The following is a 14341-nucleotide window of genomic DNA, read 5'->3' on the forward strand; positions in this document are numbered from 1 at the left end:
AGTTGTTCCAGGTTGTGAAAAGTGTGAAGCAAGAAACTGATGTTGGTGTGCACGGGGGCTATGGGGGCACATATGCAGCTCAGCTCTGGCCCTTTGCTGGCAGAACGTAGCCTACATGGAGCCGCATAGTGCCACCTAGCTGTACTAAGGAGCACTGGTATGAAACGTTGCCGGATCCAATGTGGAGCATGGGGAATATTTTAAAAGTGAGGAATGTGTGGTCAGATAGTTATTTACCAGAAACAGTATTACCAAAGGTAAGGAACTTGTTTTTTTCTTCTACCCTACATTAATAAATATTGACAGGAACTGCCAGGCCAAAATATTTCTTTTCAATTATCTCCATTGATTAATAGAGAAGTTAAGAAAACTAAAACCTAAGAGAATCAGTTTGAAATGATCCAGGAAAAAAATCCCACTGATGAGAATCTATTGGCTTTAAAAGAACAGAGGAAACAATTTAAAAAGTACATTCTGGACTCTTAAAAAATACTACTTCAGTGAAAAATATAGGATGCAGCTGAATCCACGGAGGAATTTTTCACAACTATGAAAATTATACCTGACCGTGTATCGCAACACGGAAGTCCTCCGCTATTTGGGAAATGGTGCAATACATCCCATGCATATCATATGCCAATGTAACCCCCAAGCAATCTGAAGGACTAGTTGAACTAACAAAGGAGGAGACGGAGCCTAACGCCCAGAGCTGGCAACTTTGGAACTTGGAGAACCAGGTTACCATTCCCACTTTGGAGCAACATCCTTTGATTCTGGGCAAATCTTTTGATATTTCTGTGCCTAAAAAACAAATCTGACCTTTTCTACCTGGTGCTCATATACAAAGCTCTAATGCCTTTCGGCCAGGTTTGCACTATGTACAACTGCAAAACAAATACATACGGTCCATGCTGCAAGACCATACGGTAAACCAGATCAGTTTAACCTTCGAGAAGAGGAAATACATGCAAGTCTAAGAATCATGAATTCCACTACCTGCCCAGGTGACTCCTTCTCCTCCTCCTCCTCCTCCAAAGCAATGATGAGTCCGAAGCTGTCCTACCAGTAGCTGGGTTTATAAACCGCTCATCCCAATCCTGCACAATCCCCTATTCACTGGATGGAATTGATCCAAAGATCCACCAGCTCATCTCTTAACATTCCTTTGTTGCTAAATGTTCTGTCTCCATTCAGCTTCTGTGGCATTTCAAAAATGACAGATTGCTGGGAGATCCACAATCTAGTTAGCATACAGTAGCTGTCCAGACTGTTTTATTGAACATTATAATCATGAGGAGCCCATACCGATGTTGCTGAATCTAGTGTTCGTTTTTGTCACCCTTATCACCTTCCTTTGGTGGCTGCGGTTTTTGGGGACTGCAGATAGTCTGTAGGAGGCTGGCTTAGTATATGGTGCGCACTTATTTAAGTGAGACACCCTGCACCAATCATGACCACCCTTCTGGTGATTTTAGTGGTCCTAGACAACCTTAGAAAGATCTCTAAGTGGTAGCTGTGGAGAGCAGCCTCCACGCTTAGTCCACATAGTGTACTTATGAAAATATGTATTTATTATAAACACGCACTAACACATTGCAATATCTCCTCCCCGGAGATATAATCACAATACACACAATACTGCAGTTATAAAACAGGTAAGTAGCACAAATACACAGTGTTCTCCAGGGGGAAACCAAACCATTTACTAATAAAGTAGAATGTGACCCACGACCAAAGTCGAGACTGGACCCAGAAGACTTAGAAGAGTCAGGGGCCCCAGGAACCCCTCGGAGGCCGTGTGCAGAGTGGGAACACAACTGTGTACTCAATACAAGTCAATGAGGGAAGTGGCAGTTGCAGTTTTCAAGAAGGACCCTTCCCAGAGTACCCTGAAGAAACCCTGTGGAAGATGGAAGGTTGAAGAGTCACCTCACCCGTGAATACCACGGGAACCAGAATACCTACACCAGGGTAGCCGGGTGTTTAGGTGCGAAGTAACGACAGAAACCGCTATAGACCACAATGGAGGACTTCAGTAAAGAATGCCGCTGGTGAAAAAGGTGAGAGTCCACTGGTGACCACTGCGCCTCTCACTAGGCCGGGTCACCCCCTTGCTCCTGCCGCTTCCTGCTCCTGCCTACGCCAGTGTTCCCGCCTGCCAAGCTCCTGACCGCTGCCGCCGATGCCCCCCCTGCCTCCCGAGCGGCCCAGCCACAGCTGAGCCGCCCGCCCGACAGGTTTTCCCGCCCTGACCCCCTGCGGCCCCGCCCACCACCGGCCCATTGGCCGCCCCACTCCCGCCCCCAGCTGACCCGCCCTCCCGTCCCCCTTCTTATGACGCCCCCAGAGCGACCGCGCAGCGGACGCGCGCAGCGGGAGCACCGAATGAGTGCCGAAGGTGCGCCAAAGGTAAGCCCGTCTGCGCCTGGACCGCGCCCAGTGCCACGACCCCTGGCTCTCGCAGACACCAGCCCACCCGCCGGATCTACGACGCCACCGAACTCTACGCACTCAACGCCGGCCGAATCCCGGGATGCTATCGAGCCACCCCGAGACGCACTCACGGACCCTTCTGCTGCCACTCCTGCAAGTACACCTGCACCCGGACCTGCACTACACCAGCACCGACCAAGCCGAGCACCAGCAGCAGCCACCTGAAGTGCATCCTGCTCAACACCCGCTCCGTCCACAGACACGCCGTCGAGCTCTGGAACCTGCTCGACACCACAGCCCCAGACGTCGCCTTCCTCACGGAAACCTGGATGAACGCCTCCTCAGCGCCCAACATCGCCATCGCCATCCCGGACGGCTACAAGATCATCCGGAGGGACCGCGTCAATCAGACAGGAGGAGGCATCGCCATCATCCACAGGAACACCATCCGCATCACGACCAACACCGACGACACCCTCGCACCCGCCGAACACCTTCACTTCCAGATCCACATCAACCCCAAGACCACCCTCAGAGGCACCCTCATCTACAGACCCCCGGGACCACGCACACAATTCAGCGAAGACATCGCCGACTTAATCAGCCCGCACGCCCTCCCCTCCGCTGACTACATCCTCCTCGGGGACCTCAACTTCCACCTGGAGAACAACAACGACCGCAACACCACCACCCTGCTGGACAACCTCGCCAACCTCGGACTCAAGCAGCTGGTGACCACCCCCACCCACTACGCCGGACACACACTCGACCCCGTCTTCTCATCCAGCAAGGACATCGCCGTCAGCCACGCCACCGGACTCCACTGGACGGACCACAGCTGCGTCCACTTCAGCTTCAGTAGGACCACGATCCACCACCACCAGCAACAGGTTGCACGCAGAAACTGGAACAAGATCACAGCCGACCAGCTCGCGACTTCCCTGAGCATGAACCCTCCCACCAGCGCAACGAACCCAAGCCAGGCGGCCACCAACCTCGCGAAGTGGATCAGCAACTGCGCAGACGACCTCGCCTCTCTGAAGACCCCGCCCAGCAGACCCAGCAGCAAGAAAGCCCCATGGTTCACCGACGAACTCAAGAGCTCCAAGAAGAACTGCCGAGCACTCGAGAAAGCCTGGCGCAGAGACCCAACACCGAACAACATGACTGCCCTCAAGCTCGCCACCCGAAAACACCACCAACTGATCCACGCCACCAAGAAAACCACATTCAAGGAACGACTGGACAGCAACGCACACAACAGCAAGGAACTCTTCATCATCGTTAAAGAACTCTCCAACCCCAACGCCGGAAACAACGACATCACCCCTTCGCAAGACCTCTGCAACTCCCTCGCCTCCTACTTCCACACAAGATCACGGACATACACAACAGCTTCAGCACTCCACCAACGCACGCCACGACTGAACCACCGCCCCCCACCACCACCCTCCGCGCCTGGACCCCGATCAGCACCGAAGATACCATCCGCACGATGAACTCCATCCACTCCGGATCTCCGACCGACCCCTGCCCTCACCACGTCTTCAACAAGGCCAACGCTGTCATCGCACCCCACCTGCGGGACATCATCAACACCTCCTTCGACACCGCTACCTTCCCGGAGAGCTGGAAGCATGCCGAACTCAGCGCTCTACTAAAGAAGCCATCAGCCGACCCCACCGACCTCAAGAACTACCGCCCCATCTCGCTGCTCCCGTTTCCTGCAAAAGTCATCGAGAAGACCGTCAACAAGCAGCTGGCCGCCTTCCTCGAGACAAACGAATCCCTTGACCTCTCGCAGTCTGGCTTCCGGGCCAACCACAGCACCGAGACCGCCCTGATCGCAGCCACCGATGACATCCCAGCCCTGCTCGACAACGGAGAAACAGCGGCCCTCATCCTCCTAGACCTCTCCGCGGCCTTCGACACTGTCTGCCACCGTACCCTAGTGCGGCGCCTCAGCAACGTCGGAATCCAGGAGAAGGCACTGGAATGGATCACCTCGTTCCTCGCCGGAAGGACACAGAGAGTCCGCCTCCCCCCGTTCACATCAGAAGCCACCGAAGTCATCTGCGGCGTTCCTCAAGGCTCCTCGCTCAGCCCAACCCTCTTCGTCTACATGAGCCCCCTCGCAGCCATCGCACGCCAACACAACCTCAACATCCTCTCCTACGCCGACGACACCCAGCTGATCCTCTCCCTCACCAACGACCCCGCCACCGCCAGAGCCAACCTACACGAAGGGATGACAGACATAGCCAAGTGGATGACGAACAGCCGCCTGAAACTGAACTCGGACAAGACGGAAGTCCTCATCCTGGGATCTTCACCCTCCGCCTGGGATGACTCCTGGTGGCCCCCCGCCCTGGGCAGCGCACCCAAACCAACAGACCACGCACGCAACCTGGGCTTCATCCTGGACTCCTCCCTCTCCATGACCAGACAAGTCAACGCCGTCTCCTCGTCGTGCTTCAACATCCTGCGCATGCTACGTAAGATCTTCAGGTGGATCCCCACCGAGACCAGGAAAACGGTCACCCAGGCCCTAGTCACCAGCCGTCTGGACTACGGCAACTCACTCTATGCCGGAACAACCGCCAAACTCCAGAAGAGACTCCAGCGGATTCAGAACGCCTCAGCACGACTCATCCTGGACATCCCCCGCCGCAGCCACATCTCCGGACACCTGAGAGATCTGCACTGGCTCCCGGTCAACAAGAGAATCACCTTCCGTCTCCTCACCCACGCACACAAAGCCCTACACAACCAAGGACCAGGATACCTCAACAGCCGCCTCAACTTCTACGCTCCCACACGCCAGCTTCGATCGACCGGCCACGCCCTCGCCGCCGTCCCCCGCATCCGAAGAGCCACCACAGGAGGAAGGTCCTTCTCCTACCTGGCCGCCAAGACTTGGAACTCCCTCCCGACCCACCTCCGCCTGACCCAGGACCACCTTGCCTTCAGGAACAGCTCAAGACCTGGCTGTTCGAGCAGTAGCGGACCCCCCCTCCCCTAGCGCCTTGAGACCCTCCGGGTGAGTAGTGCGCTATATAAATGCTTTGATTGATTGATTGATTGATTGAATCCAAGGCTGGATTCAGGATGAGAGGTATCTGCAAGCATAAGGGAAAGAGTTTATACCACTCAGGAGGGACCCAGAGGCACGGAAGACTAATGCCCACTGATGTTAGAAGATGCAGGAGAGTGGACGGTGACCATTGCGCTCTAGCAGTGCGGACCAGGCGCTGCTGTGGAAGACCAGGAGCTGTTCACAAGCTGTCCCAGGTTGGATGTCAAGAGCCAGGGGCTTTGTGTCCGGCAGGAGCACCAATAGGCCTTGGCAGCGGCAACAAACGTGGCAGACGATAAAGGTGCAGTGTCTGGAACAGCAAGGTCCAAAGGACTCACCACTTGCAGGTAAGTCAGAGCAGGCCCCGAGCAAGTAAGGGTGCCGACGGAAGACAAACAAGACCCTCAAGAGGACCCACGGGCCGAAGGCACAGGAGTCACAAGAGGACCTCTAGCAGCTTGCCAAATGATGCAGGTTCACGGTGCAGAGGATGCAGTGAGGAGGAAGATCTTGGTAGCAAGAGATGCTAGAGGCTGGAGCTTCTTGGGGCCTGAAGATCTCTGGTGAAGAGTCAACAAGCCTTGGCAACGACAAGTCAACGCGGTGCACAGGGGCACTGCTACAGCGTACCAGACGAGTGATATTGACTTAAAAAATGTGTTGAGAAGAAAGTGCAGGCCTCGAGTGAGTTGCAAAACCACCACCTGTGTTGCTGAACCTTTGAGAGTCCGTGGTACTTCAGGAGCAGCAGACCAGTCAGCTTAGTTGTGGTGCCTGCAGATGCAGGTGAGTGACTCCTTCACTCCAAGGGAGATTCCTTTGAGTGTCTTTGATGCCCACAGGCCTGGAGAAGAACCTGTACGGAGCACAGGCAGAGACGACGCAGAAGACTGGCAGGACGACGAGACCAGGAGCAGCAGGAATCTTCCAGATGCAGTCTCGGTTCCCAAAGCGAAGTCCATCGAAGTCCAAAGTGCCCAGACGGTTTGATAATGAAGTATTTTCGGATCTGAATCTTGTCCCATGACGAATCTGAAGAGCCACCCACAGATAAGCCCTTAAGTACCCTAAGGAAAGGGTTGGGATGATTCAGGGGTCCCTCCTGAGGAGGGGCTGGACAGTGGGGAGGATACTCCCATGTACTTTGTCCAGTTTTGCCCCAGAGCGGGAGCCAACGGTTCCCTGAGCTTGTTCCGACTGTAGTATGCACGGAGGGCACCAACTGTGCCCTTCAAATCAGTCTAGTGGTGCTGGCAAGCACCCCCACCCTGTCTCAATACACTAAGTCCTGTCTGGGAGGTGTTCACACCTCCCTGTGACAGGAAACCTTTTGTCCTACCTTTCCCTGCTTGAGCTTGGCTCAGCAGCAGGAGGGCAGAATCGGATCTGTGGTCGGCAGCAGTGATAGCTTGCTGTCAGACTCTGGAAGACTAGTACCGGGAGCACAGAGGGCTTCCCGGAGGAGCTCCGCGGTGCATTGAATCATACCTCAACACTGCTTACGGTGTTGAGGTATCATTCTAACATGTTTGATACCAAACATGCCAGGGGTCGTTACATCTAGTTTAGAGTTAGCCATCGCGTAATGACGCATGGCCACTCTATGTATCGCATTTGCTCACGCACTTACGTGCTCATGCAGGGGCACCCTTATGCTTATAAACAAGCACCCTACCTTCAGGATTGAAAGGCCTGCCGTAGGGCTGACTTTTAGGTTTTAAGTGTAGTGACCGTCGATGTAAGGAAACTTATCTCTCGTAAGTTGCGCTAGCACCAGCTTACACAGGCTGCAATGGCAGACCTGTAGTCACAATTTGAGTGCTATCCCATGGGTGGCATAATACATGCTTCACCCCATTGGGGACCCCTGATTCTCCTATGCATATAGTACCTTAGCACCATATACTACGGACTTACACGGGTACACCAGTAGCCAATCTGGGGATTAACTAAGTACTCACCATGCTCCAATTTAGGGAGGAAGCACAGAGACAGGTCCTGATTAGCGGGGTCCTAGTCAGAAAATAGAATGACACCAGCAAAAAGTGCGGGTGACCATGAAAGTAGATCCTACTTTCCTACATAGTCTGTTGTTGTTTCTGTTATCATGAGGAGCACAACCCAGTTTAGGCAAAGTGTCTTACGCTCCTATTCCAGTCATGTTTACCCACCTAGTAGAATGCACCACTCTCAAGACAGTCAAGAAAGGTAACCAGAGTTTAGTGATGAATAAGGCGTAGCAACGACCCTTGGATAAACTGCTCTCTCTTATGGAGTGATTGCAAGGAATGCATTGGACAGTTTATCTCATTAGGTAATAGTTGTTTTTCCCCTCTGCAGGAAGTACATCCAGGTCTGTGTACAAAACCTTTCTGAGCTCCGCTTCATCCTGTCCGACAGTGCCCTACGAGAGAACTGTGACTGTGCTACATTGCAGTTCGTCCCTCTGAACCCCAGCTCTGAGCAGGTAAGCATTCTCTGATTTGTGCACTCCTTATTCTAATGATACCGATTTCCCCTCCTCTCTGCCAGTGAACATGTAGTGATGTGATTCTGAATGTGTTGATGTAAAAGAGCCTGTGAAAATGATATCTGAACCTGGAATTTCTAAATCTGTTTTTCACTACAGAACTTCTTCCCACTCCGATGGGGAAACACCCTTCATTTTCATTTGGATGAATCCAAAAGGATTGGGCAGTTTAGCAACTGTTAACTATGAAGCGGTCTTCACCTGCACAGGCTTAGTAAAATCTAAACAATCTATAGTCCAATCGATTGTACATTTTATTACATAAAGCCCGTCCATACTTATGCAGGGTAATACGCAGTGCATAGTGACTCTAGACCAAGTTTCTCTGCAAAATGTAATTTAATATTCTATTTATATTGTTTTTCCTTCTCTCCAGTATGCCATTTCTATAGCTCGCACCTTCTAGATTTTGGGACACGCAAGCCACTTAATTATTGTTTTAGTTTTTTTCATGGTTTTAGTTCATTATCCGCAGCACGGGTAAATTCAGTGGAATGCAGTTGCAGTTTGTGATTTTTTGCATGCACTAAGCTGTACAATGAACGTTCTTTCAACAGTCACTGTATTGCGCCAGCCTCGCTACCTTTAACTGACAATGCAGTGTTTCCCCTCAGTGAGACTAGCTACTTTCTTCCCATCTTTATTTTTACCTGCTGTAGGAACATATTATACAAATTCATATTTTCATTAATTTAAACCTTTCAACATGTAATTTTAGTGTCTATTGGCAACTACGTTTAAATAATAAGTGTTGCCTGTAGATACGCCTTTCTAACAAATTAAAGAGAATTTTCTCTCTGTGAAGTGTACCCTGTTTCTGCACATCGCAGAGATATTCACAGTTTACGTACTCATAACGCCAATGATGAATTCTCATTACAAGTAACGGTTCCCTCTCGCAGGCAGGCATCCTTAAAGAACATGGCTTCCATCCTATTGTCCCAGGATAACCTTAAATATCTTGTTTCTTTGCAGCAGATCCACAGTCAGCAGTCCATATTTTTTCTGTGGGAGCTGCTCTGGACGGCTGAACTCCCTCCTACTCTTCCCTGCCATTTCTCTGTTGGACTCCGCCCTGTGTTGGCAGAGGAGCCCAGTGTTTCCATGGAGTCATACAGCTACAACTTCCAAGTGGAGCATTTCTTTGTAAGTACAAATGTCCTTTTAAAAACATATACGTCGAGCACACTTTTGTGGTCTTTTCATGGCAGGCCCTCTGGTATTCATGGCATCTGTGGGAAAACCTCTTCAGATTCTAATATTCATGAGCTGGTTTCATTTCCCTGTGGTTTTCTCATCCACCTGAGGACGACATGATTTATCTGCATTAGCGTGTTAATGGTTCCCAGATTGTCTTTCTGCAATGTTTCACAATGTCTCAAACTAGAGGTCTGGGCAAGAGGAAAACAGGCACACGGAACACTTTTCTCTGGTCTGGGCTGTCCTAAATCCCTTGCACCACATGCACATTATATAGACTTCCCTTCAACGATCCTGAACTGATAACTAACCCTCTGAAACCAACGTTGATTGCCTGAATAATCCATCCTCTGCTCTTCATTTCCAGGAATATTGCTGGAATTTGATCTCAAATGGACGATGGGGACTGGAGATTGTTTATTGATAAATTCTTCATCTTCCAAGAGACTTGGGCGCTCACTAAAGTATATAGGCAGGGCTCCTTAACGCATAGCATTGAAGCAGGGCCATAGGTAGCGGGTAGCCCATCAAGGGGGGCTTATGATAAGTTCTAAAATATCGCTTAAGTGCACCATTAATAAAATAAGCAGTCACTCTTGTGATTTGTTAGTTCTTAGCTTGACACCTAAGTGAGGGACCGCTTATTTGTTGATTAATATTGATAATTGGTCAAACTCTTTTTCTAAACCCTCCCAGTCTCCTAGAACTTTGAACACATTGTTGGTTTATTTTGGCCCTAGGCACAATGTGATTGTCGCAGGAGATTTTAATGCAGCTCTTGAGCCATATACCTCCTTTTTGGAACTAGTCAAGGAGGAGTATGAATGTGGTGGGATAACCTGGTCTTTGCATCCATAGGAAGTTACCTAGAATGAGTTCTACTGCTCTTCACATTCTTGATATAACAGTCTTTTTGGTCTGTGACCTTGCAATGATCGTTTTTTAAAGTATTTTAAGCAAAGCCTCCATTCACGAGGGGCACTTGCAAAAGCAATATTGATTTTATCCTTTTGGATGTTCAGGCATGGCATGAAATGAAAGCTATGACCGTACTTGACCGCCATGATAGCGATCATTTTTCTATCGAACTAGTCTGGGACAAGTCACCGATAAGGAAGAGGGAGAGTATTTCCCCACCTGCACTACATAGTTCTGTGGTGACAAGCAATAACAAACGCAAATTTAAACGGGAGGCCCTCTCCAGATCAAAATAGAGGTCCTATCCAAAATCTATACGTTTATATTAGACGAATTGCACATTTTTGAGTGTCAATCCCTGTCCCACCCAGATTATGATAGTACATCGACCTCGGAGAGCAAGAGTGAACGAGTGGTTCAACGTATCACGTAACATTGTTAAAAATGCCTTGGTAAATTACCTAAAGAGTAATAAAAAAACACTAATTATTGAAACTTTAAAGGAGAACACGAGGGCTATTAAAGTCAGCAAGGCCCAATGGGAGGCTGGTATATGGGACAACTTATTAGAAGCAGTTAGGCTCCGAGACAATAAGCGGTTTTGGCATCTGGTTACACATAATGGATGTAGAGACCCAACTCTCCCAGATTGCCACATTACCCCAAAAATGTGGGTGAGCCGCTGCTTGATACTTCATGGGGAGGCAAAATTAGGTGATAGGTCATCCGAGACTTTGAAAGCCTGCACTATATTCTGATGAGGAGGAGGTCAAGCCATTTACTCTAAAAGAAACCTCGGTGCAATCCAGGCCCAGAATTCTAGCAAAGCCCCTGGTTTGGACTGAATCCCCACAGATTGATTTATTTCAAAGTGAATTTTAGATTTGGGGTCCCTATATAAACTACCTGTATAATGCATTGTTGGCTGAAGCCCTGATCTCTGGTTCCTGGAAGGAAGCCGAAAATATTTACATTTATAAAAAGGGAGACAAATCTACACCTGGAAATTACAGACCCATAAGCCTGATACTGTGCAAATTGCTTCCAGCCTATGGGAATGCATTTCTCAAGTGTTATCCCACTTACAGGCAGATTCAGATCCAACACCAGTACCATTGAACAGATTGTGAGAATTCGGTCTATCAAGGGAAGGTTAGTAGACATTGATAGGGGGCTGTTGTATGTCGCCTTTGTGGATCTTCGAGCTGTGTTCGATCTTGTCCCGAGTGCAAAACTTGGGAGGTTTTGCATAAAATCCGGGTCCGTGGGGACTAATGTCCCTAATACAGGCTTTATATATGGATCATTTTTCAAGGGCTAGGTGGGGTCCAACAGAGGAACTGACCAAAGATCTTTCCCCTAAGGGGAGGCGAAAGACAAGGGTGCATTGTGGCCCCCCCACTCTTTTATAAATAAATGGCTGCATTCCCCATCTTTTACATTGTAAAAGTGATTTCCCAAGGGTGAAGGATTATAAAATACTGTGTCTTCTTTTTGAAGATGATACTCCGTTATTATCGCAGACTCTCTGTGGTCTATCTATGCTCTTGGACAAATGTAATACTTTCTGTTCAAAACATGGCTTGGAAATTAACAGTAACAAAACTAAGTACACGGTCTTTGATGTTCGGAGGAAATCAACCCAGAGTAAGAAATCCTTAGGCGGGAGGAGTTGGGTAGGGTACATGATTTAGACTATTTGGGCGCAAGATTAGAAGATTCCCACAGAAGGGAAGAGCAGATAGAGAACAGTATCTGAAAGAGACACGTTTGTGATAGATTCCTTACCTTAGAATATCCCCAGGCGTCAGACTGGATCCGGAAATTTTTGCGTAGCAGTACCCTTGCGTGTCGGTAGGCGTCGTCTGCGGCTCCGCGTCCGTCGTGGGCGCCGTGATGACGTAGTCGGAGTACTTAGACGCCGCCTCCGCGTGCTGACGTCAGTTCTTCTATTTTCCGCGCCAGCAGCGCAGATCCAGAAAAAGTGGTACCTTAGTCTTTTTTTACTAAACTTTTTTGATCTCTTTTGATCATTCTTTTTCGAGTCTTCGACTCCGAACGGTGCCGGTAGGGATGCCAGGTTTTAAGCCCTGTGAGGATTGCGACCGACTGATGTCGGTCACCGACCCTCACCGTCGGTGTCTCCACTGTCTCGGCGTCGACCACGACGACAAGACCTGTTCCGACTGCCGGGCCCTGACTTCGAAAGCTAGGCGGGAGCGGTCCCGCAAGCGACTCGAACTCCGGCAGTCGGCCCCGCGCCGAGAGAGGTCCCGGTCCGGACGGAGGTCGAGGGACCGGTCGCGGGAACAGAGCCCTCGTAGCTCCGGGAGTCGACATTACTCCTCAGGGTTGAAGTCGTCGGGTAAGCACAAGAAGTCGAAGAGACGTCATCGCTCTTCCGACTCCCCTCGACGCGGCCGGAAGTTCAGGTGACACAGCCCACGCCGCTCTGTCGAAGTCGCAGGCGTCGCGTCCTGCCCTATACCCGCCGGTCCCTGGGCCGCGCGCGACGCCGGAGGAGATCGAGCGGCCATGGGGTCTCTCTCTTCTCCGATGGGCTCCGCGGCGCCTTTGGGCCCAGCGGACCCGTCTGGGGGCCCTAGCGGGTCGGGGGCTCTGGCCCCGACGCCGTCCAATGCTTCTGCTCTGTTTTTTCACAGACCTTCTATAACGTTCAGTCATAGATCGATGCAATTAGCGGTTTACTTCCTCTTGTGTGAGAGAAGCACCACTTGCAATATTTGATAATGTGTTATACTGAGAATTATTGTGTCTTACACATTTGACTTGCACCCACCACGTTATTCTTAGCCGATTTATTTATTTATCTGAACTACTGTGCCATTTTGGGTATGTTTGTATAGCTTAACTGTATTTATATTGCAATTTCATCTTTTTGCAATTCCACCGCCAGTAACTAGCCCTTTTTCGTAATTTTGAGTACCTTTTCCATTTTAATGGATCCGTCAGCAATAGGCCCCGCCCACAAACTCCGCTTTGTGGTTTGGCGGAGTTGCTGTCCGGACCCTTGCAGACACGGTGCAGCGCGGATCCCTGCAGCCTGCCAATCGTTCATTTCTGAAGTAAGCAAACAACTGACGGGCGCCCTTGCCGCCTCCTTTCCGCCTTGAGTCAAAGAGATTTACTCATTTTTTCCGCCTTGTAGGATAAAGGTGAAAATAACAGCCCAACGAAGGAGAGTCACCCTTCTGGTTAGCGGTTACCGGTTTCTTTCATAGACGAATTCGCATTGCCACACCAAATATTCCTGTGAGTAAGAGCGCCCGTACGTCATTGCACAGTCTGCTTGACGGTTTAAAATAAATATTGACCCTTGCTCTTTTTAATCTCCCACAGCAAGTTGCGTCTTCCAAAACATACGGTGTATCGCTTTTATGTTTCTCTACACGACCTCGTACCTCTGAGGCATTCAAGATAAGTCAGTTCCATACCATTTCTCTCGTAAGTTTAAAACACCCATTCCATCGTTTTTAACTTGTCTAATCTTTGTGGCCAATAATGTTACATATTTAGTAACGTTATTTCATTCACCCCTTCTAGCTCGTTTGAGGGGCCATATTTTAATATATGTGCTAAACACGCCTTTCCTGGTGTATTATATCGCCAGAGCACCAAGGCAATTAACCATCGTGTATCATCATTAGAGCGGGAACAAGGGAGCTTGTTTTCCGCCTGTGGACACTCCAATTACTTTACCCAGGTAATGGAGTTTCTTGGTCTTACTCCATAGTACTGTGATGTTTTGTCACTGTGCAGTTTTAACTGTAGTCCTTCTCCTCTGTAGTGGTGGTTCCCACCGTTATTGACTGACCGCGACTCCCTAGCGTGGCGCAAATCCAGAGTACAGAGCCCTCCCTGGCCGTACCCCATGGTAATTTTGTATATATGTTTACAATTAATTAATAGGTTTAGACCCTTGGATTATTTCCCGTCTTGACCATGTACTAAAGTCGTAATGTCTTTTCCCACAGTTGGCCCGCCCCACCCCCCTCCCCGTGTGACGTCCTGATGAAGACCCCGTGAAAGGACTACATTCAGCCTGTTAATAGGGGTCGAAACGTCGACTGTTCTATTTTGATATACCGGACATTGTCCTTATCAATCTGATTTATCAGACATACCGGATATATTTTGGATTATTTGTTAATTGGTTGTAATTG

General features: G+C 49.7%; 1 protein-coding gene across 2 annotated transcripts in view; it reads left to right on the top strand.

Annotated features, from left to right (window-relative positions):
* TRAPPC10 (trafficking protein particle complex subunit 10) overlaps nucleotides 1-14341 on the top strand; it is a 316755-nt gene that overhangs the window by 249193 nt on the left and 53221 nt on the right. For both annotated transcript variants that reach the window (XR_013599693.1, XM_078656407.1), the window contains exons 19-20: nucleotides 7850-7976; nucleotides 9015-9185. Coding sequence is in view for 1 of the 2 variants with exons in the window: in XM_078656407.1 (XP_078512533.1) it covers nucleotides 7850-7976; nucleotides 9015-9185 (298 nt within the window). In the remaining variant the exon portion in view is untranslated. The remainder of the gene's footprint in view (nucleotides 1-7849; nucleotides 7977-9014; nucleotides 9186-14341) is intronic.

This window comes from Lissotriton helveticus, chromosome 8 (genome assembly GCF_964261635.1).
Source record: "Lissotriton helveticus chromosome 8, aLisHel1.1, whole genome shotgun sequence".
Classification (NCBI taxonomy): domain Eukaryota; kingdom Metazoa; phylum Chordata; class Amphibia; order Caudata; family Salamandridae; genus Lissotriton; species Lissotriton helveticus.